This window comes from Clytia hemisphaerica, unplaced genomic scaffold (genome assembly GCF_902728285.1).
Source record: "Clytia hemisphaerica strain Z4C2 unplaced genomic scaffold, Clytia hemisphaerica genome assembly, whole genome shotgun sequence".
In the NCBI taxonomy this organism is placed as follows: Eukaryota; Metazoa; Cnidaria; class Hydrozoa; order Leptothecata; family Clytiidae; genus Clytia; species Clytia hemisphaerica.
This window is the reverse complement of record NW_027103852.1, coordinates 113,761-139,344: the sequence shown is the minus strand read 5'-3', so window position 1 is coordinate 139,344 and position 25,584 is coordinate 113,761. Positions and strand designations below refer to the sequence as shown.

Genomic DNA, 25,584 nt, shown 5'->3' with positions numbered 1-25,584 from the left:
AGATATATTCGATTTTTTAGGATTTCAAAGGCAAATTCCTTTTAACTGAAAGAGCGCAGGGATTTAGAAAGCCAAGGTGCAGATTGAAGCCATTTTAAAAATTAGTTGGTCAGTTTGAATGGAATATTTTAATGGGCGTTGAGCTCGGGAAGGTTGATAATACAAAATGAGGTCATGTAACTAATCTGATCGACGGCTCACTTGATAATGTTTACGCTGACGTCAGCATTTCGGAGGGAGATCTCAAGTACTGTTTCAAAAGTTTAGCAATTTGAACTTTTCGAATCCACTTTTCCTGTCTGACAAAAAAACATCATAAATTAAAAAAAAAAATTGAAAGAACATAATAAATACATAACAAAATAAAAAATACTGATGTAATCCAGAAAAAAATGCAAATATAAGCCCCCCTAACACTCTCTAGAGCTGTTATTTTTAGTAGAAAACAAAGGAAAACTTAATAATCTTCGTCTTTAGCTTAAAAGAATCGAATATTCTTAAAGAAAAACCTGAGTGAGTTTACCTCCGAATTAAATTCATAATGTTAAGAGTATTCTACAAATTGAAGACCTAGGAACTAATAAAATAACTAAAAACTTAAATATATAAAGAAAAAAATCCGAAAAAAATATTTGTCATCCTCGGTTAAAAATTTCACTACCCCATGAAGAATCATATAGAACCTGTTTTGAAAATCTTTAGAGCAAAGCCTTTAAAAAAGGTTTTTACTCGAAGTATTTTTATCAAACTAACAGAATTCTAACTAATTAAATTTTATAAATCCTAAATAAACCTAAGAAATTATTATTGAAAAATACCAAAAAAGAAAGATACATAATCTTGGTTTTACTTTTTACTAAACTATTTTACATTGCCATTTTTTAAGACTAAAACATAATACATTAAACAATTAGTATACACCAGAAAAAATATTATGTATCTTAATAAACATTTTTCTATGGAAATTATAATTACTTATTAGTTGATTAGTTTTGCAAGCGTTCTGAAGATACAAGACTTTTGATTGAAATTTTATAACCTCTTTTAGAAAGAACATGATCCTTAATTTAGCCTAAACCTAAGAAAAAATTACGAACAATCAGCCTCAGATTAAAAATTTGAAAAAAGCTGATTTCGAGCCCTTTTTCGTTTATACGTGATTGCTTTCAGATATGTGAATAAATATTTCATTTTGCTTTTTTTAACCAACCAAATAATACTTTTTGAACTCTTCTAAATACCCTTTTCTACCCCTATCTATGATTTATATTTTAGACATCAAGTTAAAGTTTTACCATTATTATACGTAGTCAACCATTCATGACTATCACGTGACAAAAAATAAGAGACTTTCAACTCAATGACATTCCCATAAAGCAATACAGCATAGAAGTAACCAATGGTGAATGGTGTACGGTTGATCAAGCTTGTATCCAACATTGATGAATCAAATCAAAGCCTTGGTGAAATTACCACCTTCTACCCAAAGATTGTTAATTAACAATTGCAAAGATATGATACCAACAATGCTGATTTTTCGATTCATCCAGATTCATTATCTAACTATCAATATGAGTTTGCCAAGTCCCATGATATGAAAGATATGTCAAGAGCTGTACTTCTTTATCAATCGGCTGATGTAACGTAAGCCACTGCTATTGGATTTTGAATGTCACAAACTTTAATAACACCATTTAACACAAAAACGTTCTCATTGTCTCATTGAATGTTTCGTTCTACTCTGCTTTCAATGCATCTATATACCACTAACTATAGGTTATTTGATAGTCTATATTCTTTGATTTTGAATAGTCGAACCATCTTTAACCAGTTAGAAATGTTTAGATGTTTGTTACGTTACTTTTTTGTTGACAGTTGAGAAAGGGTAGTCCCAAAACTTTGTAGAAATGCCATACCCTGAAAAAGCAAATCAAAATTCCATGATAATCGAATGAACTAGAAAGATTAACCTGCAAATAGAATTTATTCACACCACGTGTTCAGTGACAAATGCGGGTACCCTTTTACCCCGGAAAAATTGTCACAAAATTCTGTTCCAGCTGGACTATCATCACCCGACCCTAGGCTTTGGAAGTTGGTCGGCCAGTCCGAATAAAACTTTCTAATTAAAATTAAAATTTCTTTAAAATGGCAATGAGCATTTTTTTGGTCGGCAGGTTTCAAGGTAGGGTAGGTCAGTTGACGGCAGACCAATACTTCTTAAGTCCAGCCTTTTGGTATATGGTGAAAAAGATAAACTTTCCATCTCACTGAGAGTAGCGTGTGGTGATATTGGGCAAAAATACCCTGCCTTTCCCATTACTGGATTCACCAAGCTGTAGAATAATGTAATAGACAATAAAATCCCGGCTATAAAAACAGAAATATTTGCCACCGCAGTAGTGAGTAGGGATTTTTATTTTCATTGTTGTTTTTTGGGTACTTCAACGATGTACACGTCTTTTCATAGAACAGGGCTGAAATTAGGAAAAACTAAGATTATGACCGGCCTGAGAAGCCTGAAAACTGAATTGATTGTCGAAAAATAAACATCTTGCCTCAGCAAAAACTAACACGTTTTAATGAAAAAGGCATGTAGTTAAAAAAGCACATGGACTAATCATGCTTCGAAAGCATGCTTTCAAAAGATTGAATACAAAAATCAAATTAACTTGAGATAATAATAGTGGTAAGATAACAGATCAGTAGTAAATAATGACTCCAAAGTTGAATCAAATCATTTTAATTATTTTCCCTGCTAGGTATAAAGAAGTAGCGTGGCATCGTTTATAAACTGTTTAAGCATTTTATTTATAAGATTTTCTCAAGTAAATTTGATTATTGTCCCTATAGGTAGTAAGTGGCATGGCATCGTTTATAACGGTTTAAGCATTTTATTTATAAAATTCTCTGAAGTAAAATTCAATTATTTTCCCAATAGGTAGTAAGTAGCATGGCATTATTTATAAGGTTTTATGTATTGGCAACTGGGAACGGTTTAGGTTTTCTTAACAGTTGGGTTCTATCCAAGGAATGTTTTCGAACGAAACCAACCCACCCAGCGCATGAGCAGCCAACAATGAAATTCGGTACATTAGATACACAAAAGAAGTTTTAATAGTATTACAAGGTATTAAGGAGAATGTCATGCTGACTTTTGATAATTTATAATACCAATACTATTTGTAAGCTATAAACTAAAACTTGTAATAAAAGAATAGTAAAGCGGTTTATCGACAAAAAAGTTTTGTCTTTAGTCGAACTTATCACAACCTGCATCTTTCATATTTTAAAGTTAAGTTTATCAATAAAATTAGCATTTATAACAGGGGGGGGGTCAGTACTAAAATATAAGACATACATGAGTACTAAAAGGATTTTCGCTAATTTTTGACATACCCCCACCTATTTTTCGAAAATGTTATTTTAGTACACATGTACTAAAATTATTTTGAGCAATTTAACATAGATACCACCCATTTTTTGCCCTTTTACGGCTTTAAATTTACCAAAATGGGGTCATTGTTACAAACCTAGTCGAATTTAGTGCATCAATCTGCAAAATAATATAATTTTATTACTAAACTGTGCTGAACTGTACATAAAAATATTTCTAAAAAATATTTAAAAAATTGGAAAAATTCTGAAAGATTTCTGAAGATTTTTTCGAAAATTCCTGAAAAAAAAAAAATCAAATTGTTTCCAAAATTATTAAAAAAATGCTCCATTTTGGCTGATTTTAGAACTAAATACTAAGATTTTTCAAAAATTTCTTTAAGGGACCATCCTTTTTGGTATTTTAGTACACATGGTACTAAAGTTATTTTTGAGCTTTTTTGCAGTACCACCACGTCACTAAATGTCATGATGTCTGAGATTTTAGTACCGTTTATAAGTCCTTCTCGATTAAAAGTAAATTTTCAAGATTTAAACATATCAATCTTACCCAACTTTAAAATAGAGACGAAAACGCCCTTTAGGTTCTTATAAAGAACAACAGAGTAACATGCAGAGCTCAGCGGATTAACAAACTAATCGAGGTAATTAACACAAGCTGTTATGGATTGTCAATTACCACAATGTTGAATTAAATATTTGAATAATTGCTTGCATTAGTTTGCAAAAAAAAAGTGGTCTGAGTTTTTGAAATTCCTTTTCGTGCAGATTATCTCGGGAACCAAGGAATTTGTTAAAACAAAATACAACCTGTATGTTGTAAATCGAAATGTTTGTATTAAGGAAATTGATTTGTAGGTTTAGCTTACTCTGTTGTTCTTTATACTCATCTATCTCAAATTGGATGAGGGTGGTCTTAACCTATTAATGGCGTCCTGCATCATATGAGAGTGCACGTTTTTTTCGGCGGGGTCGGACCTAGAAGCGCTGTGATATATGCCACCCTTCTCTTTAGCCCCGCCCAACTCATATTTTTCTAAGTTTTGGGCGTGTGCACGCATTTAAAATTATAAAATGTTGAAAATTCGAGTTTAAATGATGCTGCATTTAATTGTTAGTAGTTTGACTACACTTTTAAGGGAGATAAGGAAGCACTTTAAAAAGCAGTGCATAAAACCATTCAGCCCACCAGTTCGCTAAATTCAAACAATGACTTCCCACAGTACACTTGAAAATGGACTGAGTTCGAGTTAATCCCAGTGGAATTTTGTGAAATCATTGCATATGACAGCAAGAAATAAAAGATCTTGGCAATCACTAAAAAATAAAACCAGTTGTCTTTGACCATTTCGTTACCACAAGGAATCATGGGTAACTAGGACTGTTTAAAGTCGAATACTACGAATTCCTCTGAATTCCTGATTGTCAGACTCTAAAATCCAAAAAAGCCATTATTTTGGTGCACTTAGTTATGATTTCGCATTACGCACTTCCGAGATTTTGATGAAATGACCTTAAAAAACAACCTTACGGCCTCGCTTTCAAGTACAGTAATTGGTAAGCGTTATCAATTTTTGAAAGAAATTCTACTCACCCGTCGAATGATCGTCAAAATGATGTAACACGTGATAATGTTTTAGCGAGTGTAAGTACGAATCACGCTCCGGTGAGCCATGGTGCAAGTAATAATGTATCAAGTCGTAAAAAACATATCCCAAAACTCCACCAGCAAACATGGCTAGCCCGTAACCACCGGGAATTGATCTTGTGAACGGGAAATAAAGGGTGTAGGCTAACACAGCTGCAGCTACGGGTGGAAATACCAACCGGTTGTTGTCGAAAGGAACCTGTAGGAAAAAGGTATTTAGTTTAAATTTCACTTCATAAGTATTTTTGAGACTCAAGGCCAGTGTTTACGAGGGTAATATACTGTAGCATAATTAAAAGAAGGCTAATATCTTAGAACCATAAGTTGGCCTTTTGTTGGTTGAAATTGTTTTTAGGGATTTCAGTTTACAAAAGATGCAAATTGAAAGCTAATGGAGAAATTTAATAATTTTGATTTTCAGTAACGTATAGACCCTGCTAACGTTATTTTTTAACGTTGGTAAGGACCTGAAAAGTGATCAGAGTTTATTGCCATAGTCGGGTGAAAAACCAACATGCATTTTCACAATAAGATGTCCTGACATTTCATCATAGTATTATTTCTATGGCAACCCAACTTTTTATTTAGATTTTAAAACATGAAAGAAAACTATGGTTTTTCATGCATTTTTGTTTAGAAAAGATTGAGATAATCATAGAGAAGAAAATATTCTTTTTCAAACAAGCTGGTTCAATATCCCCTTATTTTTTTCAAAAAAAGGTCTAATATCAATCAAGTTCTTGATAAGCTAGATTCTATCATTTCTTATCATTCAAAATATATTTAGAAAATGATAGTCCATCTGAATTTAGCCTTTAAAAGGAAAGTCTAGCCTTTATTCTATTTTGTTCTAATCACCAACAGTCATAATGAAATCTAATATTTATCGTACATAAATACTCATGGTTTTTGAAATTTTAAAATAATATGGTCTTTATTAAATAAGGCGTGTATATACTGTCTTGGAGCAGTGCGAGCAAAAGATATGCCAGTTTTGTTTTTTAATAAAGGCACATAAACAATTCCTTCACAGTCAGTTTTTCGCTGATTGAATTTATTTTTAAATTAAAACCGAACAGATGGTCTCCAAAGTCCACATCATCCTTAAAATTATCTCAATACATAAATTTAAGCCTTCATAAAACTGACGCTGTCTTATTCGACATTCTACTATTCACTACACCCCTATATCGATAATGTTGAAAGAGTCGCCATCAACAAGAAACTCTTATAAACGATCCGTCTCTTCTTGAAAATCGAATTATAGAACGTCAACTGTATTTTCTAACTCGTTCTTAGACTCTTAAAAGAGGCAAAAACGTGCCCTCCCCCCTCTCACCTTTACACTGGAAAAAGATAAGGGAGCTTACCTTATGGTGTTGTCCATGTAAAAAGAAATGAAATGTAATGAGGTAAGGTGAATCATTAGGTTCCAAATGAAACAAAAAACGATGCAATAAATATTCAACCAGCGTCCACACTGGTGCTCCCAAACAAAACCAAAACAAATATGAAAATAATGTAGCAGTAGCCACATAAGTCGAGTCTGTATTTTGTACATTATCCGCGTGACTTATGGTAGTATACAGTTCACGTATTGAAAAGTACGATAGGATGATAATTACTGGTATCCATATTATAGGGATCATATACCATGGTGTTTTCGTGAAAAACTCAATGAAATCGGAATCGAATAAACGCAATTTTCGATCGACGGGTGAATTACACCATTTCATGTATTGAGAACCGAATTTATGGACTTGGCAGACCATCCCTTTGTTCCAATCCACCTGGTCCTGTAGACAAAAGAGAAGAAGGGTAAATTGGTTGAAAGTTTGCATATATCAATCATTTCAATTTTTCTTCCGTTTGGCATTTCAGGAGTTCTCTTGTTTAGTAACGCGGAAAACTTTGTATATTTTGTTTGGATTTAGATATATTTCAATATCATTTTGTTGCTGCAATTTTGTTTAGTCACAATTAAACAATATAGCCAATTGCTGGGGCCAGCCAATTAAATGGCTTTAATCTTCTTAGGGGAAAATAAATTTGGGACAGATTTGTAAGCATCAAAGCTGCACTAAATTTAAAATAAATGGGTATCCTCGAAATTTGACTGATAATTAAGTGATACTTCAAGGTGATAAAATTTTGGTATGCATAAAATTCATACAAAGAGTAGTATATTCCACCGTACTTAATCTTTTTTTGCTGTGGGCTGTGGGTGTTAACCTAAAATTTCACAGCTTTGCTAAATTCTATATGAATGATCAAATGCAACGTATACTTGTGAAATATAAAGTACCAAGTGGTGTTACAATTAACACACTTTTTTATGAGAATAAACTATATGAGAACATAAGGCTTCAAAGGCCGAAATATTAAGAATAAGTTAAGAGCAATAATAATAAGGCTTTAAAGACTCTAAAAATTCCGATTTTTTAGGAAAATGAATAAAAATACTCACAAAATGGTGAAAATAAGAACATGTTAAGAATATTTTTAGGCATAAAACTCAAAAAGTTAAGGACATATCTCAAGGATGTTTGTTATTTTGGATGTTCTTATTAAAAAAACGTGTATTTCTATAAAGTTTAACGAGTATCTTAAAATTTTTAAACGAGAAAAATAACATTATGTCAATAGGGTATGATTGTAAGAATAAACATAGGTTCGAGACACACGTTTTTATAAGGAACGCGTTTATAAAGAACTTGAGGCTTAAATTCTCTGGACAAATATTGACGAAACAACATTCAATAAACGTCTTTTTCTGTACTTTAGTCCATTGGTATACTTAAAAAAAAACATAAGTTACATACTTAGCTAATCCAATATAAGCAGCTAAGTTAATAAGGAACTCGATAAGGAACTTTGAGGCTGAAATTCTCTGGACAAATAAGGAACTTCAGGCTCGGAGCGAAGTTAAGGTTCCTTATAAAAAAACGTGTATTGGCCAGTATTGGCAAGTAATTATCTCAAATTAGGGAATTCGAAAAGTAGGAGTTTCTATGATATTTGATATTCTGAACTTTGTATATAATTCAAAACAGAAAAAAGGAATATGATTTGGCTTCCAAAGCTAGACATTTACATATGAACAAAAGAACAACATATTTCTAATTAAGTTTCTCTATTCTTGAGCTCTTTTTTTCTGAGTTCAAAGAAAAGACAGAAAATAACTACCACAATTATACGAGATTAGTCTCAGATAGAAAGATTTTTGTGTAGATAATCAATACTGACACAGTATTGTTACGCATCAGCAATCATAAAAGGGGCGGATTAAAATTAATTTATTTTCTAGAGAAAACCTTTTTTAACTTGGAGAAACTTTAAAATCAAACTTAGGAAGACCTCAATTTTTGTGTGTGTGTGTGAAGCTAAGTTATGCAATAAGTTAAAGAGAGAGGGAAAGAGAAAAACTTCATCTGTCAAAATTATTTCACCTCAGGTCCAGACATTCTTTTGCAGTTTCCTTTTGTTTTGTTTCGTTCGAATTTATGATGAATATTTAACAACTTTTCAAAAAAAATATGTTAGCCCCATAATGGGAGGATCTTTATCTATTCAACCTCAACCTCATAATATCAAAATGTGATAAAATGAACATATTTTTTTCCTTGAACTACCTCTTAATTAACACTTACAGGACACAAAAATCTTGACAGGCCTAAAAATGCTCTTAATATTTAGGAAACTTGTTAAGAAATTGCAAGTTCTTGAGTTAAGAAAGCCTACGAATGTTTATCTTTTAGCCTGTTCTTATAGAAAAAAGTTGCATCAGCAATCACAGAAAACCTAATAGTTGATTTAATGAATTGTAATTAAGATTAGAAATTCTTGGAGAAAGCTGTAAGAACAGGAAATATAGTAAAAACAAAACGGTACCTCCATCCAACCATCCATTGAAAACTCATCTGGAATATGATGGGCTTCATTCTAGAAACAAACAAAAAAAGGAATAATGGTACATGGTAATTCAAATGTGATGGTCATGGTCCTAATTTATGCTCTTAAAACTGTCTGGTAGAGATAAAATTTAATATTTCATGACACAGAAACAGTACATTTGCTTTTTTCAATGAATGTTGTTCATAGTTTTTACAACAATCAATCATGAAAAATTCATAAATCTTCTCAAAAAGGGGGTGTAGGGTGACAATAAAACTTTTAATGGAATACCTTATCAATATTTCAAACCATCAGCTTAAGTTATTAATACTTTCTTTTTGAATATAAAGTAGGAAAGTGTTCATATCTGACAAAATGTTTAACAACGTTGACTTTTTCTTTAAATAAATTATAAATATAAACAAGGTTTTACCCCCAATTCAAAGTTTTAGTACACTTGAAATTTTTACTAACTATTTTTTTGCACTATCTACCAATTTCTTACTTTTTTAAGCATAAAATTAATCTGAAAAATTAACTATTATTCAATCAAATTTTATAAATCTATTAAGAACCTTTTAACATTTTCTAAAACCTTTAAACTTGCTATTTCTGTGATCCTGATGTTATCTTAAAAATTAGATTCCTAATAAATAAAGCATACACACAATTTCAATGTCTAAGTGCTAATCAGTGATTTCCTAAGCTACAAAATAACTTGTTAATGCATTTAAAATACTGTTAAAAATTGCTTTTTGCAAATTAAATTTTGCAGGCAACACCTAACGAGATTTCTTGTTTTCCTCTCTTCATATCTTTACCATAATCCACTCAAAATGGTTCAATCTTCTTTTAAATCAGTAGAAAATTTAACAGAGAACACAATGAAAAAAGAATGAAGTCGATTGCTCTTCTACATCTAAAGTTATCACATTTCCTCTGACCCGAGGTAAAAAATGAATAATATAATGATGGATAAGCTTTCTTTTGATACCCGTGGGTCCACGAGCCCTCACTTAGATCATTACGATATTATTAAACTAATTTTTCAAGGGTTTAAAATTTTTTTTACTTACCCACTAGATTTTTCAAATTATTTCTAGCACTAGGTTTTCAAAAATAAAGTTTGTTTCCCCAATTCTAAGGGCTTCACTATCGATTGCAACTCTAAAAATGCTGGTTGAGAGATTTTCAACATCATGCAAGCAGTCCGCCTAGGTATGACGTTATCTTTGTAGGCTATTTTTTTGCGTCATTTTGAGTCTTTTTGGTGCGCTCTGGATATGCAATTTGGCTAGTAAGGACGCGTTTTTACCAAAAAGGTAAGATTTTCACTATCCATTTTCTTATTTCTTTTGAAATACTGAACCATTTCTTGAAACTAACCCCACATTTTTTTTCTTGTGCTTAGGGCTATCAGGTGAGTCTAGTTTTATTCTTATTTATAATGTTTGAAAATTTGACTGACCTCCCTATTAAACGTTTATAAATATGACCTTCTGAGCACCGTAACTTGGTCTAATGTCGACATCCCTCATCTAATTCCGACACCCTTTTTATCAGCTTAAATTGATAGAATAAAGGTCAAAACAGTTTTTTTTTGCTTAGTGGTCCTTTTTCAATCAGTGATTCATACTTTTATATATCATTCCTGTCTCTAAGGAAGGGTGTCAGAGTTAGACGAGGGAATTTCACACAATTTTTTTTCCTTCCATTGAAATTCCCCTGTGTTCGTGAAATAATTTGGTAATTAATACATCTCATAATATGTAGTAGTTCTCAGTCCAGTCATCAATTCCAAACCAAAAAATAATAGATTACCTAGAATACACACCTTAAAATTCTTTAATTTTCCAACCCTGTAATCTCTTAGCATGCTATGTGCGGCAGAAGAATGATTGTGAAAGTTGAAATCATCAAACAAATTGGATATATCTTTTCCAGCATGGTTTAAAATAAGCTCAGCACCGCCAGGATGCTTCTCGATAAAATCTGTCACATTATATACAAAGTCATTATGAATAACCCAGCAATCCTTTGCATTATCATGTTTGGATACCTCATCAGATGTAAACAAATTTACATGCTTTCCATTCAAGCTTGTTGGCTCTTTTCTTTGGCGAATTTCCACAACAGGATCCAAATTTTCAGGTCCACATTGGGTGGCACTCAAACTTCTATTTTCAAGAGGAGGCATTCTTCCAGGTCAACTATCACCACTCATTTGAAAAATATGCATTTCTCTAATTGCTTAGAGTTGTAGTAATTATTTTCCCATCCTACTTTTTCACTTTTGTTTTTGTACAAAATGAATTATCTCGAGTTTTGCTCATATGCAAAATATAGTACTAAGAAATAAACAACGCGTGGCCTCATGACCATTTTGGCGTACGCACAGAATGGTAAATTCGATTCTTAGTAAGTGAGGCCAGCTCTCGTCTCTACCATCTTGGACACGCACGCATCCAGAGCGAAAAGGATGAACTTTGTCCGCCGCGCGTGCAAAATTGCATAACTTTTATCACAACCGGATCGTTAAAAAAACATACGGTCGGTTAAGCAACATTACGGATGGATTTTTTTTTCATATATCAAATTGGAAAAGGGTATCAAAGTAAAGTAAGCTTCTTCAACATCAACCCAGGTGGATAGGCAAATGGAGGGTACAGGTATGTGCTGCACTTAAGGGTACCTCGTTTGGACTTCCGAACTCCCACTAAAATTGGGCGGCACATGACGGTCAGCTCGCAACCCTAGGAGGGCGGTCATGGTAAAATCTCGTATCTATCTAAAAATAGAAAGCATTGCGTAATGGTAGGCAAATGCAGTGATGTGATTGGCCTATCGCATTTATACCACTATCGAGTATTTCTATAAAGGTGAAGAGGGTGTAAGGCGTATCTAGGACCTATCTAGAAGGCGTCAAGGAATGGATTTCATGGGTTCTGGCTGGTTGTGTGGGCCTGTGTGTATGGTGTATGTAGTACTGTTCAGTGGTGTGGTTATGTGGTCTACCTTTGGCTTGGGGCCTTGGGAATTAAAAAGAAATAGATAAGAGCTTGTACAGAGGATTTAACGACAACACCATTTTGATCTTTCCAGGCGGAACTAAGCTATTTTCAAACAACTGTTTTTATGCATTATGGCTGCGCTATCTTTTTATACCAGGTATCATCAACATACAAAAAAGGTTTGCTCAACAACTTTCAAATCAATTTGTTCTGACTGTACTGGTCAAACTCTGCTCTGGTCAACTGGTAAAATTGCATAATGTAATTGAGCCAAATTGACCAATCTTTGATCTTTGCTCTAAAAAACACTTTGTTGAATGCTGAGCAAATTTTTGGAAAGATAGACTACAGTCAGGGAAATCCCTCAATTGTGGTAGTAATTTCTTACTGCAATTGCGGTATAAACGTCACTTTAAAATTTTTCATGTACCGCAATTGCAGTATACAAGAAACAGAATTCAAGATTATTAATTCAGGGAGAAAACAGGCAATTTTTGTACATAATTGATCATATCTTTTTAACGCACGGACAAAATATTTTTTCCGTAGATCAGATTCTTTTGATAAAGAAAAGCTATCTTCTCGTACAATTTTTTACAGTCGATGTTTGTTTATCTTTGTCGACCAGCACTATATGTAGCTGTTATAAGCCTTTGTAGGCTAATCACGATTGAAAACTACTGCAATTGCAGTATACCGCAATTGAGGGATTTCCCTGACTGGACTAACTAGCGGTAGCAAAGTTTTAAAGTTAGTGTTATAAAGCTCTAGTAAGATAAAGGCATGTGAAAACATGACTTAGGTTTTGCATCATTTCCAGACTGGTTATACAACAAAGGCTGGTACATTGTAGATGTGTCTAGTCTGGTCTAGGATCTCACAGTCTCAAAACAAAAGCAACAACAGGTTTGCTATCATCATTTGTTTTTTTCTTCATTTAGTCTTATAATTTAGTGTGTGTAAACGTTCATACCCTCCAAACCACAATCAGAAGAGTGCAGAGCTGCATTTTTGATTCTAAGATAGGTAAATGAAGTGACATCGCTGCAACTGAAACCATGACAAATAAACTTTTACTGTTAGCTATTTAATTTTTTGTTTTGATTTCAAAAGGCTAACACCAAGTTATAAAATGATTCACCATGACATTGTGATTATTAAAAGGTCTATTACCATAATTTGGTCTAATGTCGACATCCCCTATCCCTCCTGCTCTAAATTCGACACCCTTTTCTAGAGCTGAAAAATTAAAAAAAGGTCGAAATTATTTTATTTGCTTAGAAGTAAGAAAGATAAATCTTTTTTTCAATCACCGATTCCGACTTTCATATTATTCCTATCTTTAAAGAAGGGTGTCGAAATTAGAAGATGGATGTCGAGATCAGACCAACTTACGGTATTAGAGAGCCCACTGTCCGGTATGATACTTGCTATAGTAATTGCAGTTAATGTAAAATTCTTTGTCTATTTTTAAACAAAATATTGAGCCCAAACGATCGCTCAGTACTCACCACCTGACAACATCTTCTGGAAACTTCCACATGACAAATGTTTGCATTATATTATAGCCAGCTTGCATATTTTGTATCTTACAGTCCATGAAATTTACTTGCTTCTGAAAATAACCCCTCCAATTGCCACTTGAGGACAACCATTTTGTTTGGTCCCACTGGGTTTGGTCAAGCATTTGTACATAAAAATCAGTTTTTCGAGAAGTGTTTTTATACATCTGATGATTGCGTATGCAGCATGAAACTTTTAGTTATGTATTTTACATGGTGATTTTTGAAATATAACTTTATTTACATAGTCTAAAAAAACGTTAACCAACAGAAAAAAAATTATTTTGTATATAAAGTGGATATGTTTGCAATCAGGCATTTATACAAAGAAACAAACCTGTGGAAAACCCTGTGTGATTACACAGGATATTTGCCTGACTGCAAACAGACTGCTGTTGTGTCTTGTGGTTGACACTTCCAATTTTCAAAACTTTCAAAATGACAATGAACAACATGTACACATATCTTTTTATTTATAAGAGCTAAGAATCTTGGCTTGATCTGGCCTGCTTCTGGAAAAAGCTATGAATATGTAGGTTGTGTCTCAAGTTTTGCTAAATTAATTCTATCCTAATACCAACTTATTAATCAATCCTGTTGAATCCAATTGTTCCTGTGTCTGGTCTAGTCAGGACAATCTTAAAAACTAATAAATCTAGGTTTATATACTTTTTATAAAGACGTTAATACTAATTGATTTTAACATATTTATACAATTACTTAATTTATTATAATCACGCAATAAATATCATCCATTTATTTATATTTTCATAACTCTCTTACATTTTATTTTACAATTTTAGTAGGTCCACATCAGTATTTTACTGCATTGTATATTTACAAAAACTTAGACCTTCTTTACCAAATAAATTAATAATAATCATAATCATAATTTCATAGACCAAAAATGACTTGATAGAAATGTTTTCTTAAACTTTGATCATTATCATTACCTGATACATTACCTAAGGTACCTTGGAATGATTTTGTATGATATTTTTTATACACCTGGTCATGTCAGGACCAATGTATTGTTGTTTTATGATGACAATGTTGTTTCATTCAGCTTCCCTTGTCATTATGTATCTAGATTGTGTCTGGATTTTTTATAAACAAATAATTTTTTTGCTCCCAAATGGTTCCTTAATTTTGTCTAGCTCAGTTTTAAATTTATTTTCGTCTTATCCGCTCAAACTTTTTACAAGGATAAGTCAGAAGTAAGAATTGTTAACTATTCGAACATGTCCCAAATGCCAAAAGTCAGCCAGCTATTTATCAGTGTAATGTATAAACTATGGTTATAGGAATTTAAAAAAGTCTCAAACATCAACAAGCTTAAAGTCAAAGATATCAATAATCAAACAGAATTAGTGTACTGTAAGGCATACAATTATTGGCTATTCAAGCCATGGCATCAGGTAAATATATTATTATTTATTTTTTTAAATGAAGTAAGAAATTTTTTATCTTTATTACTATCATATGGAACAAAATATATGAAATCAAAAAGTAATAAGAAATTTATATATTATCTTGACCCTTATATTGAAAGTGATTTTAAAGTTATTATTTGGACTTTTTTGGACAATAAAAATTTATTAAAAAGTGTCTTCTTGTTTACCAAAAACAGTTATTTAATCTGCTTTTTTTTAAGCGATTTACTTGTCATTTTTTCAAGGTTCTACTACATCTGACACCAATAAAATCATGCAATCAGATGACTGGACTGTACCGGGTAAAGCCTTTTTTGTATTTGTACTCTCATAGCATAATTTATCGGGTTGAATTTGTCAAAAAAAAATTCATTTTTTTGTTTTATCATTTTATTATGCTTTCACAAGAAGCTTAAGACATGAAGTTCAAGTATAATTAGTTTTTACAAAGGATTGACTACAACTAGTACAAAAATGCAATAATTGTTTGGTTGTAGTGATATCTTTGACAAGTTTTCCCAAAATATTTTGCAGCAATTTTGTATATACCATGAAGAACCTTTTTATTTTATATACCTTTAGGACCTTCTACAGCATCTATGCCAGCTACTGATACAGAAAGATCAATAAATTCTACGTTTTGGGAAGGTATTCTAATTGTAATTATTTTTCAGTCATTTTTTTATGTGCATTGTTGCCTCTTACTTTGTTACTTTTACCTTTTTGTACATTCCGTTTAATTGGGTCTCCTCTTATTTTGTTTAGATATCAATGAATCAACTTCTAATGCCTTCGACAAGATTATCAAGACCAGCGAGGCGTGCTACCTTATCCATTCTATTGATGTTATCTTGGAAGCAGCTTCCCACGAAAGCCATTTGAGTCTGCTCTCATGTGAACAAAGCCTACTTAATCTGGCTAGTTCAAATGAAACAGCAGGCATATTTTTTGCATGTTCATTCGAGTTAACCAACGAAAACATGGTTATCACACGCTATTTTGAGCATGGTTGCTATTCCGGATACTTCAGGTAGCTCTTGAATGCTTTATAAATAAGTAAATTTCACGTAATGGTTTAGTCATTTTGGCAACTCCAATAATTCTGGAAAGTAATTTAATGTTTCTTCACCTAAACTCAGTCAATCGACAGCAATCGTGAACTGGCCAATCATTGTACATTAAAATGAACATAATTTACACCTTTTACTTCAGAAAATATGGCGAAACCTTGGTCAATAACAAACTTGGGTGTACTTCATTATCGTTAAAAACGTTTAACGGAGCAGATATTACGAACGAGGAAATGAGAAGCAGTATGAAACGACAGAAATTGAAATCGAAAGGTATGCAAAACAGAAAATAAAAATTTTAAATTCGTGTACTTGGGTTTTTTTGTTTATACGAATCATTTGATACTTTTGTCATAATATTTTAGGTTAAAAACTTTTGATGGACTTTCATTGGCTTCATAAATCGTGATCATAATCACAATCGCACCGAAGGAAGTACAATTCTTATTAGTATATTGAGCCTAATTATAGTACCTAATTTTTTTTCACAGGAAATTCAAGGCAGCGAGGCTATTACTCTAATAACTTAAGGACCAACAAATCGAGCGTGGTGAACTCTTTGAAAACTCTATTAACAGAGCTAGACGCCAGAGCTGAAATTAAACCTTTGGGTTGTATAATATTGGTCGATAAAGCAACGACTAAAACTAACGATTCTGACAACAGGTAATGTCTCCATTCATTATGTTTCTAGGTTTAACATTTTTTGTTGACAGATTGACAAAAAAACAGAGACAAAATACTTATTTTACTCTCTTACGATGGTTCCGAAGTGTCACACTGTTTCACCACGGAATTTTCGATGTTCCTTAACAAAACTTTTATCCCAAATTCGTCAAAAAAATCTTTCACGATGAAACGTCGTTTTTCAATATATTTTAGAACAGCTCCGAGGTCGATCCTAGTGGAGTTTTGTGATGAAACAGTGACTTCTTAGGTTCATCGTAAATCTTTTTACGATTTTTAATTATATTTTCATATCACAAGCTGAATTTTAAAAAGTGAAACATCCTCAGAAAAATTGAAATTTATATTATTGCTTAGAGCCTTCTATTATGTAATTCCTCATCTCTTCGACATCTTCGAGTGATTAAATGACACCTTTTTGCTTAGACTGGACATGACGACTACTGACTACGACACCATTACCCGTGCTAAAAAAATCCATAATTGGTGAGGATCTTTTAAGTTCCTTTAAGTAAGAAAAAGGGACTGACGTTTTTAAAATAATTTTTGAGAAATATCCTGGGTACATTTTAAACATTGTGTTTTTGGAAAGGTTTTCAAAATGCACCTTGCCTATGCGCTACAACATTTTTGATTATTTTTTTTGTATTTTAATTATGCTCTTTGATTACTTTTTGACTCGACAATTTACACGACAGATACTGCGGTAAGTTTACAATTATTTCTGTTCATTTCTTTAAATGAATGCATGTACTTTGAAGTGCGTTCTTTATATGAAATATACTGATGTTGAAATGAAATCAATTTGTGTCGTTAATTATTTTTTTAATCCTTTCACAGCCTTCGTTCTCGTCATAATTTTTTTTTAAAATGATTCTGAAATTGAATCCAATAAGTGCTATTTTTCGGGAAAAACTGATCTTGATAGAAACTTATAAACCACGAAATTTGTTAGAACTATAAATATAGATTAGATTTAAAACCATTTTGCATACCACGCTGTTTTGCACGGGTAGTTTTTGAGAACACACCTTGAAAATTGACCAAATGATAAGTTTGTGCTATGAATTCTGCCTGAGCTGTTATTTTCATGAACATTAAAGGAACATAACGGTTGAAAAATGTAAACATCGAGCGAGTCACGTGTCATCAAGCGAAACAATTAAAATCGCATGTCAAAACAAACTTGTAAAACAATTGAAACATGTTTTGTAAATTTCGTACCTTATTATGTCCCTTTAAAGGTTCACAAATTTTCAGTCAGTACAATAAAAATACCCCTGGTTACTATTTATTCCAGGGTTACATACTTGGCGGTACTGGACCAGTGCCGAAAATGTGTACTAATTTTTTTTTTTTTTTTTTTTTTTTGTAACTTGTTTTCGGAATGGAGTTTTGATCACCACCCTTTTGTATCTTGGTACAAAATTGAAATATGCCTTCAATGTAGGTAAACCACCCCTAAATCACCTGGAAATACCTGGTACAATCCTGATAGTACCACCCCAAAAATGTTTTAAAAACTAGAGAGCCCAGTACTGAAAAAAAATAAAAATTAATTCTAAGATACTGAGGTATTTTTATCGACCTTTTTCTCGCCAAACTAATTTTTTATGATCAAGACTAATTCAAATTTGCACAATGTACTAAGTTGAAAATCAGCTTTTTAGTGAATTTAAATGTTTGACCACCCCACTTAGTACCTGGTACTAAGTAGTTTTTCACTTGCCAATTTTCATCACCCACCTGACAGTGGTTCCTACAACTTGGTACATATCCCCTGGTTATTCCCACTAAATAAAGGGACAATTTCAATTGCTTCATAATTTTTTGACATGTGATTTTGATTGTCCTTATTTAATTGTTTGGGTAACGGAGAAATGTGATCTATATATTAAAAAGAATAGACTAAACCCCCACCTTTCTTTACTAAACAGGATTAGAATTGACAGTACCAAACCAGCCTCTTGCCACCTAGTGGCATAATTTTTCTTTGGTGATAGAAAGAGAGTAAAGATACGTATTTCGAGCGCTAACAGCGCATCATGCACCATTTCCCCATACTGCCGATTAAATTGATTGAATTCCTTGCAAAACGTTTCCTACTCGCTCACTCAATTACAATCCAATCACGTATACCTGAATCCCGCATTCAATGGTTGTCAATATGTTCAAACTGATATCCCTCTTTCAAGATAGATAACCATTGTCAGATGACAATACATTGAATCTCTTTTCTTGTTCAGGTATTTATCAAGTCAGAGAGCCTTTAACGAGGGCATCGATTGGGAAAGCAGCCTTGTGACTTACAAGTTAGAGAACTTAAACCAGCATTCCAACGAAACCAAATCATTGTTTCAAACTAGTGATTATACGGGACCGCTTTGTTTACAAGAACAGCTAGATATCATTTCCCTTCTGCCAAATAATCATCACTTTCTATGGTCTTTGAACGATCCCACTGAACGGCAGGTCAAATTCGTACAGAGATTCAGCACTTGTAAAAAGTATCCTTGTGGCTCACCGAGAAATCGAATCGTGAATACGGTTGTTTACAATGCCTCGCCGAGCTGCATCATTAAATCTATCCACGTAATGCTCAATCTGTATGAGGACCCTGCGATCAAAGCTCCGCCATCAAAAAGAAGAAAATGTGTTTTCAATAAAAAGAAGAGAGCTGTTATTGATACTTCTTTCATCTGTTCTCATCTTGGTATCGATGAAGAGCATGTTATAAAATTGTCGGAAAATATCTCGTCGATCGCTAATCATCAGAGTAAGGAAGAAAAATTGTACCTCCTTTACGTGGAAAAACTTTTCTCGACGGGTTGTTTGAATTGGAGGGTATCAAAAACTCCTTCGATTCAAGTTATTTTGATGAACGACATGGATCCTACAAATGGTGAATTCAAGGTATATATTACATTGGTTCTCGTCTTAAAACGTCTGGTATATAAATATAGGAGTCATTCTGCGCCTTCCCTCATCGGAATTCGAAACTTTACGCCCAAGGTTGGGTAAATCATCGATTGTCGAATATTTCGACCACTTTTCTTCATTCTTGGGCTTAGCTCATCGGAATTCGAAACTCTACGCCCAAGGTTGGGTAAATCATCGATTGTCGAATATTTCGAACACTTTTTTTTCTTTCTTGCGGGCTTAGCTCATCGGAATTCGAAATTCTACGTCCAGGGTTGGGTAAATCATCAATTGTCGAATATTTCGACCACTTTTCTTCATTCTTGGGCTTAGCTCATCGGAATTCGAAATTCTATCTAATCCCAAGGTTGGGTAAATCATTGTTTATAGAATATTTCGACCACTTTATTTTTTCTCTTGGGCTTAGCTCATCGGAATTCGAAACTCTACGCCCAAGGTAAATCATCGATTGTCGAATATTTCGAACACTTTTTTTTTCTTTCTTGGGCTTAGCTCATCGAAATTCGAAATTCTACGTCCAGGGTTGGGTAAATCATCGATTGTCGAATATTTCGACCACTTTTCTTCATTCTTGGGCTTAGCTCATCGGAATTCGAAACTCTACGCCCAAGGTAAATCATCGATTGTCGAATATTTCGAACACTTTTTTTTTCTTTTCTTTCTTGGGCTTAGCTCATCGAAATTCGAAATTCTACGTCCAGGGTTGGGTAAATCATCGATTGTCGAATATTTCGACCACTTTTCTTCATTCTTGGGCTTAGCTCATCGGAATTCGAAACTCTACGCCCAAGGTAAATCATCGATTGTCGAATATTTCGAACACTTTTTTTTCTTTCTTGGGCTTAGCTCATCGAAATTCGAAATTCTACGTCCAGGGTTGGGTAAATCATCAATTGTCGAATATTTCGACCACTTTACTTCATTCTTGGGCTTAGCTCATCGGAATTCGAAATTCTATCTAAGCCCAAGGTTGGGTAAATCATTGTTTATACCATAGAATATTTCGACCACTTTATTTTTTCTCTTGGGCTTAGCTCATCGGAATTCGAAACTCTACGCCCAAGGTTTGGTAAATAGTCGTTTATCTAATATTTCGACCACTTTACTTCATTCTTGGGCTTAGCTCATCGGAATTCGAAACTCTACGCCCAAGGTTGGATAAATAGTCGTTTATCTAATATTTTGACCACCTTTTTTCATTCTTGGGCTTAGTCATCGGAATTCCGCCAAAACTCTGGAGACATTCGATTCTCTGCTTTTAGTTTTAGCATTCGGAAAGCTTAACTAAATTGACGATACTTTAACGCTTCAATGCGATACCCATCATAATTTTTCACAAATGCGCTACTATGGTTGTGTTTTCGTTACCGTCGTCGAAAGAAATTTTCCTTGAAAATTCACTATCAGTTTTTAAAAAGCTAACCGCGCCGCCAAGGGTTGATAGGTGTCTCTATCGTAGCTCATCGGAATTTGAGAACCATAATTGAGAGTAGATTTATTATAATAGATTTTTAACACATTTAGCATTTCCTTTTAGGATAAGGATTTCGTTCATGTCACGATTATCGGTACAACGTCTGGTCCGATAATAAGATGCTCCTGTAGTTTGTACGGCTTACTGAATTCAACTTTAAACGAGGAGGAAATCAGCGGACCGGTGGAGTTTGAAGGGATGAATTGTTGTCACTGTCGCTTTGCAAAAGATATTCTTAAAATCAAGCCCATGATGTTTGTGCCGAATGAGAATGACGAGACTTCCATAGAAAGAAGCTACTTTAATGAAGAGTTGATTTCGAAGGCCGAATCATATATCAAGAAGCCGATTGTTCAATTACCATCAAAAAGTAACGTTTTCAAATTTTCAGTGGTAACAAAAGAAAACGAGGCAGAGCTAATTACCATTTATAGAAATAAAAAGAAGAAGCGAAAAGTCATCACATGCCACAATTCATTTTGCCAATCCAAACCTTCCAGAGAAAGGTATTTAGAGACGTTTCAAACTTCCGAAAAATTGTGTCCGCATTTGGAATTTCTGAGGAGTTCTTTCGATGTCAATACACTGAAATTCGCCGACGAAATAGATGACGATGATGAGGAAGATAGTGAAGACATTGACTTTGGCATGGATGTGGAATATGATAATTTGGAAACAGAAAACGACCCTTCGGAGGTTTGTTTATTTTTAAATAAAGGTATTTCTAAAAATTCTACTTGTAAGCGATATATACAAATCTCTTATACAAAATATTTAATTTTTTATAAAATATTCAAAAACGTATTCTTACAGAGAAGTTTTCAGAAAAATAAGTCTATGTCTATGAATATTGACGAAATAATTAACTAATATCTTTTCCTGCGGATTAGAGTGTATACCGACATATGGGGGCTTTATATACTGTAAGTTTATAATAATGTTAACCGGCAATCATTTTCTTTCTATTTTAGTGGGAGAAGGTTTTCGACGAGGAAAATGGTCAGTGGAAATTCCACGACAAAGCCCCTAGTCAGTTGCGTGTCAATGATTCCAGAGACGAAATTTACCGCGACAACATAAAAAAAAGAGCCATACAAATTTTACTTGGACAGGAGATAAAGTTGATCCCATCTAAGGATGGTAACTGTGGATGCGAGGTAAATTCAATTTCTATTAGATATTGAACGGGGTTAAAACGCCGGTTATTCACTTTCGTGTCATTTGTTTAAAGCGGTCGGCAAAGAAGTAGGAACCCTTATCATTTAGGGTGGCGATATTGGATATAAATGCTGAAAATCTACAACTCTAAGTTTAGTATCGTCTTTAAGTTCAATGAAGTTCCTTTTAATATCATTGATTTCGTCTTTAAAAGGTGTAATCTTTTTCTTGTTAGAGTGGTTGGTATAACGATGAATATCCGGACGGTCATATCATGCCTCGTGGAGAAACGGTAGTTTATTCAACTGTTGGGGCTTCAAAGGCACGTTTGTTTGAACGAAAATGCTTGTCAGAAAGATGTTTTCGTGGTTACGATGGCTCCGAAGACAGCTTGTTTCGTTCAAGTTCGACTGTTGCCTGTGGTTATGAAATCGGTTGGGAATTTGTCGATCTGGTAATGACCAGTAAACAAACCTTTTCTGGATTCGTTAAAGTCCTGAAGAATAGATATAAGGATTACAAGTCGCAATGCGAGTTCTTGTCACGGAACACGCTCATAAAGTGGTGGTTCAGTTGGGCTTCAGCTATGAATTTGGATTTTATCCAACAGTGTCCAAGCTGTGGTCCGAATCCAAGATACTTAGCCGCCGATGGGACGAAAATTGGAATAACCTTCAAACAAATCAATGTGACACCGATTGAACAGGCTACGGATGGAGAGTTCTTGCCTACAAATAAAAGGAGGTACGATAGAACTTTTATCAACAACACAAACAGTAAAAAGGACAGAAAAACTGTCAACGATGCTCTCCATTCGTTAGTGAAGCATTTTTGTGGAAAACTTAAGCTTTCTGGAGAAGAATTGGGTAAAACAAAAGAAATATTAGCCGATTCAAGTATCCCAGTTGTGCGTCTACTCACAGAAACATTATTCGAGCCTGGTATGTCGAATCTCGAAAAAGTAGCACTCAGTAAATCTCTTGCTATTCTGACAAAGGATACTAGCTTAACCAACCTGATTCCTAGACGGTACTTGGACCAGTTTGATCGGTTGAATGATATGATGGCATCAGCAAACATAATCGAGGAGAACGGCGATCTGTGGCGTGTAGTTGAAGAGTTCCATCGATCTTCCAAATTTTTCTTTCCAGAGCTAGGCGATTGGCTACTTATTGCAACATCGCTTTCCAAAGGATCTTGTCCTAAAAAATACGTAATTGAATTCTTCAAGTATCTGACTACCCTTAGGAAAGAACTAAACACAGCTGTGATATATCCCCGAAAGAGCCAGAATCGGTTAAGAAATACAACCCACCGAGAGATGGTAGAGCGTATTACTTTCACGACGGCTCCCAAATAAGACAAACCAGAAAGTTTGATATCGATAAAGACAAAAAAGACAAAAAATCTAACTTTGATGATTTGCCTGACAGTGACGTGTGCTCAAAAATTTTCCCCACTTCAAAAGGGACCTCTTACTTGTTTTTGTGGTTTTGCCCAGCCCACGGGCATTGTTATGGGTATCATATTATACCCCATGCTGAGGGCAGAAAAGATGCTGCGGCATCATTATACGCGTACATGAAGCAGGCGCCGTATGAGATTTTTTACGATTTTGCTTGCTCGCTTGAAGAATATTGTCGAAACCGAGAAAGTGGCTTTTTTCAGGACACACGTTTTTTCCACGACATTTTCCATGGATATGGACATAAGTGTTCTGATGTGTTCAAGTCAAATCGATTACTTGGCTTTAATGGCTTGAACACATCCATCTGTGAGCAATTTAATGCTTTCTTGCAATGCATTAAAACATCTGCAAAATTGATGACGCAAGAGCATTTCACTTTTTATGTACAATTTTTTGTCAACCAGTGGAACCTTGCAAGGAAAGAATCGTTCGCCAAACGAGTCGCTGTGGCAATGGCATGTTCTAGATGAACACATTTCTATCGAAACAGTTATTTTTATAGCTACAATTCTTTGTAAAACCGAGATTTCTATCTCTCAGATTCGGTCTATTAGTTTCAATTCAATTTTCATGGGTGCATTCAGAGGTTTGGAAAAGGGAAATATTAAATGAATTAATTTTACCGGTTATTTAAAATATATTTTCTATTCAATTTGGCTACTATTAAAACTGGACTCGCATGCAAAGCTAAAACTAAATTCTTCAATATTCAGGAAAAAAAGTTTTTTTTGAAAAAGAAAAAGTGCATAATATAAATGATACAAAGATTTTTTAAAAAGAGTCACCATGGTTTCAGCCCTCTAGAAATCTAAAGGGCACCTAGGCCAGGTTAGGGGTTTGGGGCTAATATTTTGAAATTCTTTGGGGTTACCTATTCATTTGGGGTACCTAGCTGTTTTGATGGAGACTCTTGGGACTGTATATTTTCCAAATTTAATATTTCAAAATTTTCAAATTATTCAGTTTTTTTACCTCAGCACCCAGTTTCCCCATCCGATTCTCTTGATGATTTCAAAGGCACTCAAAAAGAAACAATTAGATTTGATGGAACTCGTGGACAAAAGTTGAAAAGACGTCTTAGTCTCCCTTTTCTAAATCTCTGATGCATTATATCAGAAAGAGTTATTTTTATAGCTACATCTTATCAAACAGAGTTGTTTTTATTCTTTGTAAAACTAGTTTTTTCAATTTGAATTTTCGAGAAGTCCATCTCTCAGATTTTCAGTCTGTTAGTTCTAATTCAATTTTCATATAGATACATTATATCAAAATCAGTTATTTTTTTGAAGGATTCATTTTCAAGTATCAAAACTTTATATTTTCTAGAACTTGCAAATTTCACTTTAAAATGCACAAAAATTGATGTCATTATCTTAAATGATACCCTAATATCATTTATTTTTGCATGCCTCTAATTTTCGCACCTTTTATTTTCGCGCAGCTTTTTGAAATACTGTATGGTATTCAGACACCTTCGCATCGCATCTTGTAATTTATCTGATATTTTTTTAGTATTTTTAATGAAAAATATAGGTAAAGAGGTAAAAAAGACATGAAATCAGAATTTAGTTCTTTTTTTAGTTCCCATATTAGCTAGAGCTTACTTTACAGAGGCATATTTAACCTAATTAGAGAACTCGCTTCTAAAAAGAGCACCGAGATGAAAAAAGCGCGCGGAAGTTAATGGAATTAAAGATGAACTCAAACTAAACAAAAAATCGTTGATCCCATGCAACAAACTACTTCGAGCTGTCGGTGGGTTTACATTATGTTGTTCTGCTCATATTCTAGCGAAAAAAGTTTCTTATAGAGGCTGCTTAATACTCGGTAGATCGGTAGACTC

The 25,584-nt window shown here is 33.6% G+C and overlaps 2 protein-coding genes across 2 annotated transcripts; one reads left to right on the top strand and one right to left on the bottom strand.

The window, feature by feature from the left end:
• Positions 1-1,582: 1,582 nt before the first annotated feature.
• LOC136807890 (fatty acid 2-hydroxylase-like) lies at positions 1,583-11,258 on the bottom strand. Its single transcript, XM_067064508.1, has 5 exons — positions 10,773-11,258; positions 8,936-8,986; positions 6,415-6,840; positions 4,991-5,243; positions 1,583-1,917 (listed from the first exon to the last, which is right to left on the bottom strand). The coding sequence occupies exons 1-5, from the start codon at positions 11,133-11,135 to the stop codon at positions 1,853-1,855; spliced, it is 1,158 nt and encodes a 385-aa protein (XP_066920609.1). The 5' UTR covers positions 11,136-11,258; the 3' UTR covers positions 1,583-1,852.
• A 3,111-nt stretch (positions 11,259-14,369) lies between these two features.
• On the top strand, positions 14,370-22,299 carry LOC136807850 (uncharacterized). The gene is made up of 9 exons (XM_067064470.1): positions 14,370-14,929; positions 15,190-15,246; positions 15,527-15,592; positions 15,710-15,974; positions 16,157-16,287; positions 16,506-16,680; positions 18,948-19,614; positions 21,179-21,811; positions 22,087-22,299. Exons 1-9 carry the CDS (start codon positions 14,920-14,922, stop codon positions 22,297-22,299), a joined length of 2,217 nt encoding a protein of 738 aa, XP_066920571.1. The 5' UTR covers positions 14,370-14,919.
• The last annotated feature ends 3,285 nt before the right edge of the window (positions 22,300-25,584 follow it).